Below are 16,026 nucleotides of genomic sequence, written 5' to 3' on the forward strand. Positions count from 1 at the left end.
TGGGTCTCTGATGCGGAAACTTGGAAGCGATATCATGGCATCACTTCTGGTTACTGGAACCCTGAAGGCACCAGATTTAAAAAAATTAGAGTATTTAAAACAGCCAAACTTTTTATTGCTTTTAAGTGCAAAGGAGGGATTTGGGGTCTTACAGACCCCAGATCCCTCTATAAAGAGTACCTGTCACTGCCTATTACTGTCACAAGGGGTGTTTACATTCCTTGTGACAGCAATAAAAGTGATAAAAAAAAATGTAAAGGTACAGTGTTAAAAAAAAAAAAAATACAATAAAATAAATAAGAAAAAAAAAGCGCCCCGTCCCTCCGTGCTCGCGCACAGAAGTGAAAGCATGCGTAAGTCACGCATGCAAATGTATCATGTGAGGTATCGCCATGATCGTTGGAGAGGAGTGCAATACTTTTTGCTCTAGACCTCCTCTGTAACTTTAAACAGGTAACCGGTAAAAAATTTTAACGCATCGCCTATGGAGATTTTACAGTATAGTAGTTTGTCGCTACTCCGCTAGCGCCTGCAATTTTAAAGCATGACATGTTAGGTATCTATTTACTCGGCATAACATCATGTTTCACAGTATACAAACAATTGGGATACATTTACTGTTTTGTTTTTTTATTCGTAAAAGTGTATTTCTTCCAAAAAAATTGCATTTGAAAGACCGCTGCGCAAATATAGTGTGATGTAAAATATTGCAGTGATCGCCATTTTATTCTCTAGGGTTTCTGCTAAAAAATATTTATAATGTTTGGGGGTTCTAAGTAGTTTTTTTAGCAAAAAATACTGATTTTAACTTGTAAGCAACAAGTGTCAGAAAAAGGCTAAGGGCTCTTTCACACAAGCGGACCGTTCAGATCCACCTGTCCGATTTTTTGGCGGATCTGAACGTTCCCCCCATGCATCCCTATGGGGCATGGGATGTCAGCGGAGACATGTCCACTGACATCCGTTCCGATCCGTCAAATCTGGATAGATGGAAACCTTATTTTCCATCCGTCCAGCGGATCAGATCGGATGGGATCAGATAAGAACGGACCGACGGTCCGTTCCCTTCCGATTTCCCCCATAGAGATGCATGGGGAACTGACAGCTGTGTCTCCACACACAGCGCGGAGACACAGCTGTCATCCTCCTGCTCAGCGGGGGATCGGCGGCTCGATCCGCCGCTGAGCAAAAACGGAATCCGTCCGACGGACGGATAGTGTGAAAGGGGCCTAACAGGCCAGATTTTAAGTATTACTATGGGGAGATGTAGACTACAATACTGCAATCACTGAGAAGAAGATGATATCACCTGTGATGTATTTCAGTTATATTGCAAACTGGACCTGCTAGTGGGTTCTGAGGACAGGACTTGAGGACCACTGCATTAAGGGGTTAAATTGGGTGAGGATACATTTAGCTGTACGCAGACTGAGTTGTGTAGGCTTGTGACAACGTGACTTTAAAGTTGTCTGGTTAATTAGAAAAGGATCAGTTTTAAAAATGTTTTGTAACATTTTACCATGAAGAAATAATAAAATATATTATAATGAGTTTTGCTAAGCCTGTATGGTCTGATATACTAAAAGAGTGCAGGGAACCTGGAATATCTGACCATGTGAAGGTGTTTTATTACCCCTGCAGATAACTGGATTTACTGTAATAGCGTATATTTATTTGGCTACTCAATTTTGTTAGGTATGTAATTTTGTTTTATTGTTGTATTTCCTATTCTCTCATCTTTCTCTATTTTCCCCTTTTTTCTATTTCCCTCCATATCTCTCTCTTTGTCCCATTCCCTCCCTTACACTCTCTTAAGCTGGCCATATCAAACCCCTAAAATTTTGTCCAGACTTATCACATGAATGGAATCCCAAACATATTAAACAGTTTTTTTGTGCATAGAACATGTACAGTTGTCAATTTGACCCAACCAGGGATGGGCCGAACACCCCCCCCCCCCTGTTCGGTTCGTAGCAAAACTCCCGAAAAGGGAAAATGTTCTAACATGACTTCAGAAGGGAGTGGTGCCATCGGGTGATGTAACCGGGTGGCCTTGCCCCTTGTCTATATAAGAGCTGTCAAAGCAAAGAGAGAGCATTCGGTCGTTGGCCTCCCTGCAGGCAAAAGCGTTTTCTTTTTTTTCTATTTTTCGGGTCCGGCGGGCGTCGTGATTGACGATGGATTTACATTGAGGGACTCTTTTTTTCTTTTTTAATAAAAAATTTGTCAAAAACTGTTTCCTGTGTTTCTTATTTTTTTGACACTTTTTAGTGAATGGGTACCCGATACCCATTCACATGGGCGGGGGGGGGGGGGGCTGGGATCTGGGGGCCTCCTTGTTAAAGGGGGTTTTCAGATATTGATAAGGCCCCCATCTGCAGACCCCAACAACCACAGCCTAGGGTTGTCGGGAAGAGGCCCTTGTCCCCATCAACATGGGACAAGGTGCTGTGGTGCGCACAGAGCCCCCCGTCCCGTCCAAAAGCACCCACCCCCTCATGTTGAGAGCATGTAGCCTGGTATGGTTCAGAAGGGGGGGCACTCACTCCCCCCCTTTTCCTAACCTGCTAGGCTGCATGCTCAGATAAGGGTCTGGTATGGATTTTGGGGGGACCCCACACATTTTTTTTTTAATAATATTGGCATGCGGTTCCCCTTAAAAGCCATACCAGACCCGGAGGGCTTGGTATGGACTGGGAGAGAGGGACTCCATGCGGTTTTTTTCTTTATTTTACCAGCACTTTTTTTTTTTTTTTTTTAGCTGTCAGTGGGAAACCGATTGACAGCTGATGACTCATCGGTTGTTAAGGACGCGGCGGCCGGTTTCCTGGCCCCGTTCCTTAAAAACTTGCTTACACTGGGCCCTGATTGGGCAAAGCTTTGCCCAATCAGGCAAAGAATGCACTGTGCAGTGCTCAGTACATTGCAGGGTGTTTGTCTGGGGGAAAACCCTGCAAACACCCTGCAAATTCGGGTGTTTGGCCAATGGTCGAACAGGCAAGTGTTCAGACCGAACTCATGGTTGGGCTGAACCGTTTGCCCATCCCTAGACCCAACTAACCATTAGAAAATTGAACTAATGGTCATAAAAGGAACATTTCAAGGAAAATTCTAGTAGAGTATGGTCAGCTGTATACTGTTTTCTCTCTCTCTTTCTGTATCTCTATGCTTTTCTGTATCACTTCATTCTCTCTACATATCTTGCTGTCTACCTGTTCTCTATTACTCTTTTGCAGCACTCTGTTTCATCCCCTCTCTCTCTCTGGGGCTGATTTCCTAAAGGGAAATAGACTGTGCACTCTGCAAGTGCAGTTTTACCAGAGCTTAGTAAATGAGGTAAAGCTTCACTTTGCAAAGAATACACAATCACATGCAAGGGAAAAAAAAAAAAAAAGCATTTTTGCTTGCGCATGATTGGATGATGGAAGTCAGCAGAGCTTCTGCTCTTTTTCTAAGTTCTGGAGCAGCTGCACTTTTTAAAGTGCACAGTCTATTTTCCTTTAGTAAATCAACCCCTCTGTCTTTCTGAATTACACATTTTGGTTGGTTAAGGCATGTATTTTTTCTGATAATACAAAGGTGTGCAATATGGTTGATATTCCTGGAGGTGTCTGTAACATAAACCATGATTTGGCATTGCTAGAAGATTGGACAAAGCTGAGAAAACTGTTCAGTACTTCTAAATGTAAAATAATGCATCTAGGGAAAAATAATATCTTGAATAGAGTATAAACTAGGGGGTACAGTGTTGGCCAGCACTACAGAAGAAAAGGTTTAGGGGTACTTATTTCAAATGATTGCGAAGTGATAAAATGTGGCCAAACAGTGAGGAAAGTGAATAGAATTCTAGGATGTATCACTAGATGGATCACCATCAGTCTAAGGAGGTCCTGAAAGTCCTATATAGATCTTTAGTGATCACTAGAGGGATCACCAGCAGTCAAAGGAGGTCCTTGATTCCTCAATGTAGATCTAAAGTTATCACTAGAGGGGTTATCAGCAGGAGGAATAAGGTCCTGATTTCTCTGTAAAGTTCTTTATGTCACTAAAGTAATAACCAGCAGGAGGAAGGGGGCCCCGATTCTTCAATATAGACTTTTAGTTATTACTAGAGCGATCACCGGCAGGAGGCAAGAGTGCCTGATTCCCCTATATAGATATTTAGATATCACTAGAGGGATCGCCACCAGGAGAAAAGGGGTCCTGATTCCCCTATATAGATGGTAAGGTATCACTAGAGGGGTCATCAGCAGGAGAAAGGCGGTCCTGATTCCCCCATATAGATCTTTAGGTATAACTAGAGGGATCACCAGTAAGAGAAAGGAGGTCCTGATTCCTCTATATAGATCTTTAGTGAGACCTCATTTAGAATACTGTGTCCACGTCTGGAGACACTTATAAAAAGATATTGATAAGATAAAAATGAGTCCAGAGATGGGTAACAAAAATGGTGAAAGGTCTGAGGGACAAATCATATCAGGAGAGATCAGGGAACTTAAATTGACTAAACACTAAAGGTTTTTTTTTTTTTTAACTTTAATCCATTCTCTGCATTAAGGTAAAAAACCTTGTACTGCCTGTTACCCACCTTCCCCTCCCGAATACTTACCTGAGTCCTTTTTTGATCCCGCTCTGTGCTCAGCTGCAAGTCTTCTCTCCCCTCTTCCTAGTCTCACAGGCTTTACTAAGAGCTGTAGGAGCCATTGGCTTCTACTGCTGTCAATCAAACTCTGTGAGGAAGAAGCAGGGGGCGTGGCTGAGCCGGGCGTGGCCGAGCCATGCAGTGTGTGCCTTGAGACACATACAGCTTGACTTGGTAGCGAGCCTGCATGTGTGTCCCTATAGCAAGTGGCTTGCTATGAGGACACACACAGAAGTGGAGGGGGATCCCAGAAGAGAAGGCAAGTTCTAAGCAGCTGCACAGAGCAGGTAAGTATAAACCTTTTTGTTATTTTAATTTTAGCAATTGTGACTTTACAATCACTATAATAAGTACAGGCTTGGAGAAGGAAGGGGAAGTAGGGAAAGGACTGATAGCTTTAAATAAGGGTGTGCCTGAGGTTCAGGAGGGCATTATTTTCGATATGAAGCTAAGATCAAGAGCATGGGGAAATTGCCTCAAACTAACCTTAGAAAGTAATATTTTACTGAAAGAGTAGGTGATGCTTGGAACAGACTTCCAGCAGGGATAGTGAGCCAGTCAACAGTAATTGGATTAGAACATGCTTGAGACAAACATAGATCTATACTAAAAAAATAAAAAGGGGTCTAACTCAGTGGAACACTTGGTCTTTTTTTCTGGTGTCACTGTTCTGTGTTACTATAAGTAATATTTTCATATTGTGTTTTATAGAGGGACTTCTGTGTGATGGGAGAGAGGAAGATCTATCGTAAAAGAAGACCTGGATCTAGGTGTATGCTGGGGAAAGACTATCTGCGGACCATCACAGAGCCATGTTTGTGTTCCCATTGGGACTTTGAGTGGTGAGTTGTGTGTACTGTGCATATATGGCTCCTTTGTTACCAAGAACTTGGCTCCTCTATAATATACTGTATATTGTAAGGGGTTAGCTCGGTAGCGGGTGTGGGTGACCCCTTGGGTGTGTTCATTACACAGAGAGACAGCCGAGGATTGGTTGAAAACAACGGTCTATGGTTTATTCTTCCAATTTGCTGGAAACAAGTCAAGCATCCAAACAGCATAAATCAAACAAACATAAAATAAACCCTGGCCACTTGGGGCGTCTACCTTCACAACACAGGAACCTACCTATGGTGTCTGTCCCAACCTACTGCTGGGCAGACACTGCTGGTCATACAGCAGAAAACCAACAGTCTATTTGTTTTCTTTTCACACAGAAAAAGTCAACACCACCTCACCTTCAGAAGTCTCTCAGCTCACTGCTCTCCTTAACGCACAAAGCCTCAGGATGCAGCAATCAGTAGTCATCCTCTGGATAACTTATAGAGGCCTTAATTGCCTCATTCTGAATAGCTGAAGCTTTCCAATGTCTTTCTGGCTACCTCTGCAGCCGACACCTGATAGTAATTGGTGAATTGTATAAACAAGGCAGAAATGTATCTCCCGTCTGTGACAACACCCACAGATTTACCTGACTTCCTGTCACAATATGTTATCAGTACCTACCTATAACATGCCATGTTCTTGCTAGGCTAGGTGCGATGGGGCACAGTCCACCTTTCTCAAGGCAAAAGCTATTCCTACACAGAGTAATGCAAATACCCAAAACCAACCCTATCCTTAATTTGCCAATACCCAACCACATCCTAAAGGGTAAATACCCAGCACTGCTTTTGTGTAAACAACCTTAAAAAGATCCTTCCTACCAGACCATTCATTTCAACAATAATCTTCCATAGGGCTGGTGCACACCAGATGCAGTCCAGTGCATTTTTAAACTTCATCAAAAACACATGCACAATGTCTTCCATGCATTCCAATAGCCTTAGTTTATACCAGTGCAATTGACAAAAGTAGAACATGCTGCAATTTTTTCTGTATGGAACATATCTGGAACATGACAAAATCTAACAAAATCACACTGGAATGCACCAAAACGCATCAAAAATGTGCATTCAGAAACACATCAAGAACACAGAAATTGTGGTGTGGACATGCCCATAAAATTATATATACATTTACCCTATTTTAGGCATGTTATTTGTAAATAACTCGTGTAGACATTTTAATCCTCCATGACTACTGTTGAGTGCCACCATCTTGGATGTGATATCAGTAAAGTCACAGCTGTCACTAAATTGACACCTATAGCAGTAATGGCTAGGCTTGGCACCCCAGATGTTTTGGAACTACATTTCCCATGATGCTCGAATACACTACAGAGTGCATGAGCATCATGGGAAATGTAGTTCCAAAACATTTGGGGTGCCAAGGTTCGCCATCACTGACTTACAGTATTCCTGTTATTCATCCCTTGGCTGCTACATAAAAAGATTGTTACAGGTACTTTTATAATGCTGTCAATTTACACAGCACTTTACATATATATTGTACATTTACACCAGTCCCTGCCCTCAAGTTGCTTACAATCTAAAGTCCCTAACTTAACATTCATACACATACTAAGGCCAATTATTCAGGAGACAAATGGGGGCGGATCCAAAGTCTAGCTTTTGACTAGATAAGGTGTTTCTTACAGAACTGTATTTAACGATTTATACAGTCCTACCTTGATAAAACAGTGACATGTTTATCATTACAGATTAGATTATTACATTACAGTGCTACAGTGCAGAGCGCACCTCTCCATCTGGGACTCATGCCCCTATAGCTTTATCAGCTCTTAGCAGTGTTGACAACCTACCAGAGCCATGTTTTCACCGGCATTTTCCTGTCTCCATCACTCCTTCGGCTTTATCTCCATCACTCCTTCACCCCCTTTCTCCATCACTCCATCACTTCCTCTCTCCATCACCTCCTGTCTCCATACCTCCATCACCTCCTGTCTCCATCCCTCCTTCACCTCCTGTCTCCATCCCTCCTTCACCTCCTGTCTCCATCCCTCCTTCACCTCCTGTCTTTATCCCTCCTTCACCTCCTGTCTCCATCCCTCCTTCATGTCCTGTCTCCATCCCTCCTTCACCTCCTGTCTCCATCCCTCCTTCACCTCCTGTCTCCATCCCTCAATCACCTCCTGTCTCCATCCCTCAATCACCTTGTGTCTCTATCCCTCCTTCACCTCGTGTCTCCATCCCTCCTTCACCTCGTGTCTCCATCCCTCCATCAGCACCTGTCTCCATCCCTCCATAACTTCCTATCTCCATCCCTCCATCACCTCCTGTCTCCATCCCTTCTTTACCCCCTGTCCCCATCTCTCCTTCACCTCCTGTCTTTATCACGCCTTCACCTCCTGTCTCCATCTCGCCTTCACCTCCTGTCTCCATCACTCCTTCGGCTTTATCTCCATCACTCCTTCACCTCCTTTCTCCATCACTCCATCACTTCCTCTCTCCATCACCTCCTGTCTCCATCCCTCCATCACCTCCTGTCTCCATCCCTCCTTCACCTCCTGTCTCCATCCCTCCTTCACCTCCTGTCTCCATCCCTCCTTCACCTCCTGTCTTTATCCCTCCTTCACCTCCTGTCTTTATCCCTCCTTCACCTCCTGTCTCCATCCCTCCTTCACGTCCTGTCTCTATTCGCCCAGTCTTCATCCCTTCATCACCTCCTGTCTCCATCCCTTAATCATCTACTGTCTCCATCACTCCATCCCTCCATCACCTCCGGTCTCCATCATCTCCCTCACCTCCTGTCTCCATCCCTTTATCACCTCCTGTCTCCATCCCTTCATCACCTCCAGTCTCCATCCCTTCATCACCTCCGGTCTTCATCCCTTCATCACCTCCTTCCTCCGTCCCTCCATCACCTTCTGTCTCCACCCCTCAATCACCTTATGTCTCCATCACCTCCCTCACATCCTGTCTCCATCACTGCCTGTCTCCATCCCTCCTTCACCTCCTGTCTCCACCCCCTCCTGTCTCCATTCCTCCATCACCTCCTGTCTTCATGCCTCCATCACCTCATGTCTAACAGACAGAAGCCTGCTACAGAGAGCCCCCCCACTCCTCCTCCTCCCCACTCAGACAAGCCACCGACAGAACTACATTTTACTCATCTTAGCCAGCTTAGCTTCTGCTAGGCTGAAGTCTGTAATCCACTGCAGGCTGTGTCCACTCCTCCCCCTCCCAGCATCTCCTGTGCTGAAGTCAAATAAGGCCCACTGGGGAATGGAACAAATAGCAGCAGTCAGAGTCAGAAAGATCATCGGAGACTCTCGGCCGCCTCCAGTCCAGAACTGGCTGAGAGCATATTTTTCTACTGGCACGCTTTTAGTTTCACCACGGTGAGGTGGTGGAGGGAGGGAGCCTCGAAGTCAGTAATATTTTCTCTGGGGGGGGGGGGGTTTCCCCGTTGCCCCCCTGGATCCGCCCCTGGAGCTAATTAACCTACCGACATGTCTTTGGAGTGTGGGAGGAAACCGGAGTACCATGCAGGCACAGGGAGAACATGCAAACTCCAGGCAGGTAGTGTCGTGGTTGGGATTTGAGCTGATGATACTAGTGCTGCTAGGGGAAAGTGCTAACCACTGGGAGGGTCAGGGGTGAAGGAGCTTGACCAGAAGAGGAGATCCTGTGACAAACAAGGAGGGGCAGGGCCTGATTTTTGATTATTTTTTTAAGTTTGGGACAGGGTCTCTTTTAAAATCAATATGAGAGTCTCAAAAAAAATGTCCACTTCAAGGGTTCCCAAGGCCAAACACGAGAACAGGTTATAGACCAGTGATGGCGAACCTTGGCACCCCAGATGTTTTGGAACTACATTTCCCATGATGCTCAACTACACTTCAGAGTTCATGATCATCATGGGAAATGTAGTTCCAAAACATCTGGGGTGCCAAGGTTCACCATCACTGTTATAGACTGTACAAGCTATACATGAAACAGTATTGCAATGGGAATGCTTGTTTTGGATACCTGTGACCTGTAGTTAGGCTTGGAGGATGAAATTACAATGTTGCATGGTGTAGAAGACTCTGAGGCTACAGTGCTGGAATGGAGGGAAGGTAGAGGACATGGCACACCTAGACTTGGGTATAATCTATCTACTATTACAAGAAAGCTCCATTTGGATTTTTTATGGGATTAGCAGAATTTCTTTGAATGGGGACTGAACTAAAATCATTGGTACGGAAGGGTAAACCATTGTACAGTAATAGATTGGGCATTTTCTATGACTCGTGGTTTATTTCAATTGCCAATTTATTAGGCAACAATAAAAGGCATAATAATGGCCTTATTCCTTAGAGGGAATACAGTAAATACGTAGTGATGTCCTTGCTCGGCAGTACTGTATCTAAATATGTAAATGGTCCTCGTACACCTTGTACGTATGCATATATTTATAAGTGTTGCCAAGGGAACGGTTATAGAAACTGGGAACCATCATATAAAGCAAGGGTCAGCAACCTTTTCCATATTAAGTATCATGTTCACGAGCATAGTGCAACTGGCATGCCAGGGAAACATATCTTATTATATATATCGATTCATGTCTTCAATTTATTCCATTATTGCTGTACGGCTAATTGCAAGTTAAATTTAAAATATTGGTATGAATAAATAGTTTAACTTGTCCTTAGCAGTACAATTATTAATGCAGAAATTGATTAATTTGTGTACACACAAAACATGATCAGCCCCAATCCATACACTTTAGATCTCAGATCAGCCTAGACGCATGCATGTAAGACCTTAGATCAGTTGGAATGTATGCACTTTTACCTCCAATCAACCTGGACGCATGCACTTCAGACCACAGATCAGCCCCAATGCAAGCACTTCAGATCTCAGATCAATCCCAAAGCATTCACTTCAGATCTCAGATCAATCACAATGCATTCACTTCAGATCTCAGATTATTTTCAATACATGTATGTATATAGTTACATAGTGAGGTTGAATAAAGACGTCCATCCAGTTCAATCTATAATGAGTGCATGAATAATTGCTTGTTTCAGTAGTACATTGTATACCCCTGTATGTTGTGGTAGTTAAGGTGCCCATCTAATAGTTTTTTGAAACTATCGATGCTTCCTGCTGCTTCCTGCTGATGCTTATGGAAGAGAATTCCATATCCTTACCGCTCTGATGGAATAGAACCCTTTACACAGTTTAAGGTTAAACCGCTTCTCTTCTAATTTTAGTGAATGGCCGCGAGTCCTTTTATATTTCCTTATGCTTAATAGTTTATTCCCTATGCTATGGTCGCCAGTACGGTATTTGTACATTGATATCATATCCCCTCTCAAGCATCTCTTCTCCAAAGAGCTTGTAGACTTTCCTCATAGCTGAGATCCTCCATTCTCTTTATTAGCTTTGTTGCCGCTCTCTGGACTCTCTCCAGTTCCAGCACATCCTTCTGAGGACCGGTGCCCAGAACTGGATGGTATACTCCAGATGTGGCCGGACCAGAGTCTTGTAGATTGGGAGAAATATCGTTTTATCTCTGGAGTGAATCCCCTTTTTTATGCATGCCAATATTCTGTTGGCTTTGCTTTCAGCAGCTTGGCATTGCATGCCACTGCTAAACTTGTCTTCCACTAGGGTCCTTCTCCATCTTAGATTCCCCCAAAGGCTCTCCCCCTAGTGAGTAACTTGCATATTTCTGGCACCCAAATGCATTACCTTACATTTTTCAACATTAAACCTCATTTGTCATGTAGATGCCCACCCCAGTATTTTATTCAGGTCTTCCTGTAAGGTTTCCACATCCTGCATGGAAGTTATTGCCCTGCTAAATTTAGTATAGTCCGCAAATACAGAGTTGAGCTGTTTATCCCATTCTCTAGGTCGTTTATGAGTAAATAAATAGGATTGGTCCCAGGAGAGATCCTTGGGGGACCCACTTTCCACACCAGACCACTCCGAATACTCTCCATCTATCACCATCCTTTGGACTCACCCCTGAAGCCAGTTTTTAATCCAGGTACCCACCTGCTGGGGACTCTTGAGATGAACACTGAGGCAGGATGCTGTGACGTTTTCAGTACAGTATCCTGCAAACCCCTCCCACCAGTCCTGATGTGCCTGCACTTGAATATACACTATATTGCCAAAAGTATTGGGACACCTGCCTTTACATACAGTACATATGAACTTTAATGGAATCCCAGTCTTAGTCCATAGGGTTCAATATTGAGTTGGCCCACCCTTTGCAGCTATAACAGCTTCAACTCTTCTAGGAAGGCTGTCCACAAGGTTTAGGAGTGTGTCTATGGGAATGTTTGACCATTCTTCCAGAAGCGAGTTTGTGAGGTCAGGTACTGATGTTGGGGGACTTGCATTCTCTGATCGAATTCATCCCAAAGGTGTTCTATTGGGTTGAGATTAGGACTCTGTGCAGGCCAGTCAAGTTCCTCCCCCCCAAACTCGTTCATCCATGTCTTTATGGACCTTGCTTTGTGCACTGGTCCAAATCATTGGGTGGAGGGGGATTATGGTGTGGGGTTGTTTTTCAGGGGTTGGATTTGTCCCCTTAGTTCCAGTGAAGGGAACTCTTAAGGCGTCAGCATACCAAGACATTTCATGCTCCCAACTTTGTGGGAACAGTTTGGGGATGGCTGCTTCCTGTTCCAACATGAGTGTTTACCAGTGCACAAAGCAAGGTCCATAAAGACATGGATGAGCGAGTTTGAGGGGGAGGAACTTGACTGGCCTGCACAGAGTCCTGACCTTAACCTGGTACGGGAGGGACTTACCAAGTGGTTGGCAAAACCGGCCCCCGCCAAGGGCGCAGGCTGGGGGGGGGGGATGCGAGCACAAAACTGTTGAGCCACATCACTTTTATTCAGTGGCGTAACTATAGCAGTCGCGATCGCGCGATAGCGACCCGGCCCCTGCTGCAGGGGGAAAGTGCAGGTCCCCTGTCATGTTTGTCTACACCTATGCCTGAGCCGGAGTTGGGGGGGGCGGAGCTTGGAGGCAGTCCTAGGTACGATTAACTGCTTGTCACTTGTCCACACTCTGTAAACAGCTGGCACAAGTGGTGTATAGGCGGGCAGGAGAGGCGGCATATTGGAGAACCGATCTCCTCTATTCCCCTCCTGGCTCCTGCAGGGCCTTCAGTGTCTGCAGGGGTGGGATCAGTTCTACTATATGCCGCCCCACCTATCCAGCCTACTAGCTGTATTCATGATGTTAACAAGTGACAAGCAGTCATCCGTACCTAGGACCACCTCTCAGCTTGCCTACCCCCCCCCCCGACCCTGGCTTCTGCTCCCGCTTCTTGTCTCAAGGCTGTTTCTGCCGCTGGGCAAGGTAGGAGAAATGCTCCCTGCCCCGAGGCTGCTCCCACCTAAGTAGATACAAACACAATCTTGCCCCCCTCCCATCATGCTGTCACCCCATACTGCCCTCCACTGCCCCCTCTCATCAAGCTGCCCCCCTCCCTTCACATACTGCCCACTGCTGGAACACTGTCCCCCCCCATACTGCCCTCCACTGCCCCCCCCCTTCATGCTGCCCTCCCATACTGCCCACTGCTGGAACACTGTCCCCCTGTACTTCCCTCCACTGCCACCCCTCCCACCTTGCTGCCCCCCCCCCCCATACTGCTCCCTCCATCACACTGCGCCCCACCTGTAACACCTTCTTAGATGGGGTGGCTACATTAGTTGTCTTTTTTTTTTATCTAAAACCTTTATCCTAAAAGGAAAAATAAATAATTTTACTGTAACTGAATGAATACTTGGAGAGTTATCCATAATTGATAAAAAGCATAACATTAAACATAATATTGTTTTCATATAATTTGAATACAGATTCTTATCTTTTTTTTATACTGTAAAATGAGATATATCAGAAAAAATATAAAACCTATTAAGGTTTTATATATCTTCTGAATGTGATACCACATATTTAGCCTAGACCTCATCTGACGCACTCCTGAAAGAATGGTCACACATTTCCATAGACACACTCCGAAACCTTGTGGACAGCCTTCCCAGAAGAGTTGAAGCTGTTATAGCTGCAAAGGGTGGGCCAACTCAATATTGAACCCTACGGACTAAGACTGGGATGCCATTAGAGTTCATGTGCGTGTAAAGGCAGGTGTCCCAATACTTTTCGCAATATAGTGTAGAAGCAAAGGGACCCAATGAAAGGTCACTGGATCTAAAATAAGGTATGTAAAAAAAAAAACAGAAAGTGGAAAAAAAAATTACATTGAGCATATTGATAAAGGGGAGGGGGGAAAGCAAAGAATAAGCAGAATAAACTTCATTGTTATTTTTAATTACCTATTACAGGGAGGATTTTGAAGCTACGACAGGCCAAAGACGACTGTGAGATGTGTGAATTCAGCTCTTTTTCTTACATTAAATAAAATTACACTCGATGCTTGCTTAGCCTCTCATTATAAAACGTGCCTATGGGCGACGCAGTAATTAAGAAAATGTTCGCTAACTGTACAAAGACTCGCATTAATATTTCACAAAATTAAAAACACCATTTCTATCTCCCCTTAAGGATGATCTCATGTACATTAATGCTTTTTAAATGTGTATTTAACTGAAAACACTTCTGGAATCTCTCCTCCAATGCCTTTGTTTTAAAGCAGATGTAAGTCCAACCGCTAAAGTCTATCTCTAGTCGACAGATTTTGTTTTTCGTTTCGGAGAGAGTTGTTTGAGGTGAGGACAGAATTGGGGAATAGAAAGAGGAAATCGAGATTACAGGTGGTCCCCGGGTTACAAACATCCAACTTACAAATGACTCCTACTTACAAACGGAGAGAGACAATGGGAATTGAGAGGAAATCTACCCCTAGGAAGGGAAATTCACTCCTGTAATGCCTCGTACACACGCAACGATTATCGGCCGACCGATCGGCCATCTTTTGTCCAGTGTTGTTGTGTTGGTTGAAATGTGCTCTAGACTGCACACTAATTTTCTCGGCCAACAAAAAACAACTTCAGAAGTGATGTCATGTGCTGGTTTACTTTCTGTGTGTTTTTTCTTCTCTGAGCATGCCCAGTCTTGCTCATCAGATTTTTGTCTGCCGAAATCTGTACTGACTGACGGAAAATCGGCCGTTGTGTTGACGGCCAACAAAAATTTTATAGCCTGCACACCAGATTTTGTTCGGCCGAAAAGTTGGAGTCGGTTGTCGAAAGCATCATACTAACAAGCCGAAAATCGGTAGATCGGACGTTGGCCGAAAATTCACGGCCAACTATCGATGCGTGTGTACGAGGCATAACAGTTCTCATGGGAAAAAGGTGTCTCCATTGAAGCTTTATCACCAATCCTTGTTTCCACAACAACCTAAAATTTTCAAAACCCAGTTGTCATAAGGACAGAAAGTGAGCGGAAATCTTCTGAACAGGGGTACAGACAGCAAAACAAACGGTACAGGGGTGGTAACCCTTCTCTATGCTATCCACAAAACCTAAAAATGATTCTTTTGGCTAAAGCTAAACTTAAAAAATGTACCTGTTCCGACTTACAAACAAATTCGACTTAAAAACAAACCTACAGTCCCTATCTTGTTTGTAACCCGGGGACCACCTGCCCTGTACTGATATCCCAAAAATTGTGATGACAATTTGTGGATTTTGTTGAACTTGCGCCATTTTGGTAAAAATGCATTGGAGTCAATCGGAAAGGTGAAATTAACCACTTAACGCCAAGTCACAAACATCATTTGGTTTAAGGTGGTTGTACCTGGATGATGCCTGCAGCTACAGGCATCATTCCAGTAACGTTTTTCAACCACTTGACCTCCGAAGATTAAACCCCTTCATGACCAGGCCATTTCTTTGCGATACGGCACTGGGCTACTTTAACTGACAATTGCGCAGGCATGTGACACTGTACCCATATAAAATTTTTCTGGCAAATTTTTTCTGGCATCGCCTAAAGGAGGACAGAATAGCCTGACAAGTTGGGTAAGGAATTCCAGAGAAAAGGTCTAGAAGAAAGGATCTAGAAAAGTCATGGGGCAAGCATGGCAGGAGATGAACTAGAGAGCAGGAAGTCTAAAGGCCCGTACACACGTACCGATCGTCGGCCGAAAAGCTTCGGCCGACGACCGATCTGCCGATTTTCGGCTTGTTAGTATGATGCTTCCGACAGCCGACAGCGCACTTTCGGCCGAAAAGAATCTGTCTTGCAAGCATGAAAATTTTTGTATGCCGACACCAGAGCGGCCGATTGTTCGCCAGTCAGTACAGAATTTGGCCGACAGACAGCAGCTTTGCAAGACTGGGCATGCTCAGAAAAGAAAAAACACAGGGAAAGTTAACCATTACATGACATCACTTCTGCAGTCGGCTGTAGTCGGCGGACAAAATTCTTGTGCAGTCTTTTGCACTTTTCAACAGACACCGACAGCCCTGGACAAAAGACAGCCGATCGTTCGGCCACGTGTGTACGGGGCATTAAGAATAGCAGAGAAGATGGTTTCGTTGACATTTTGAGATGAGG

General features: G+C 44.4%; 1 protein-coding gene across 2 annotated transcripts in view; it reads left to right on the forward strand.

Annotated features, from left to right (window-relative positions):
- Positions 1-16,026, forward strand: part of SORCS3 (sortilin related VPS10 domain containing receptor 3) — a 1,013,788-nt gene that overhangs the window by 870,866 nt on the left and 126,896 nt on the right. For both annotated transcript variants that reach the window (XM_082267888.1, XM_082267889.1), the window contains one exon: positions 5,354-5,484. In XM_082267888.1, the coding sequence (XP_082124014.1) occupies positions 5,354-5,484 (131 nt within the window). The remainder of the gene's footprint in view (positions 1-5,353; positions 5,485-16,026) is intronic.

The sequence above is a fragment of the Pelophylax lessonae genome, assembly GCF_965119305.1.
Source record: "Pelophylax lessonae genome assembly, chromosome: 9".
NCBI lineage: Eukaryota > Metazoa > Chordata > Amphibia > Anura > Ranidae > Pelophylax > Pelophylax lessonae.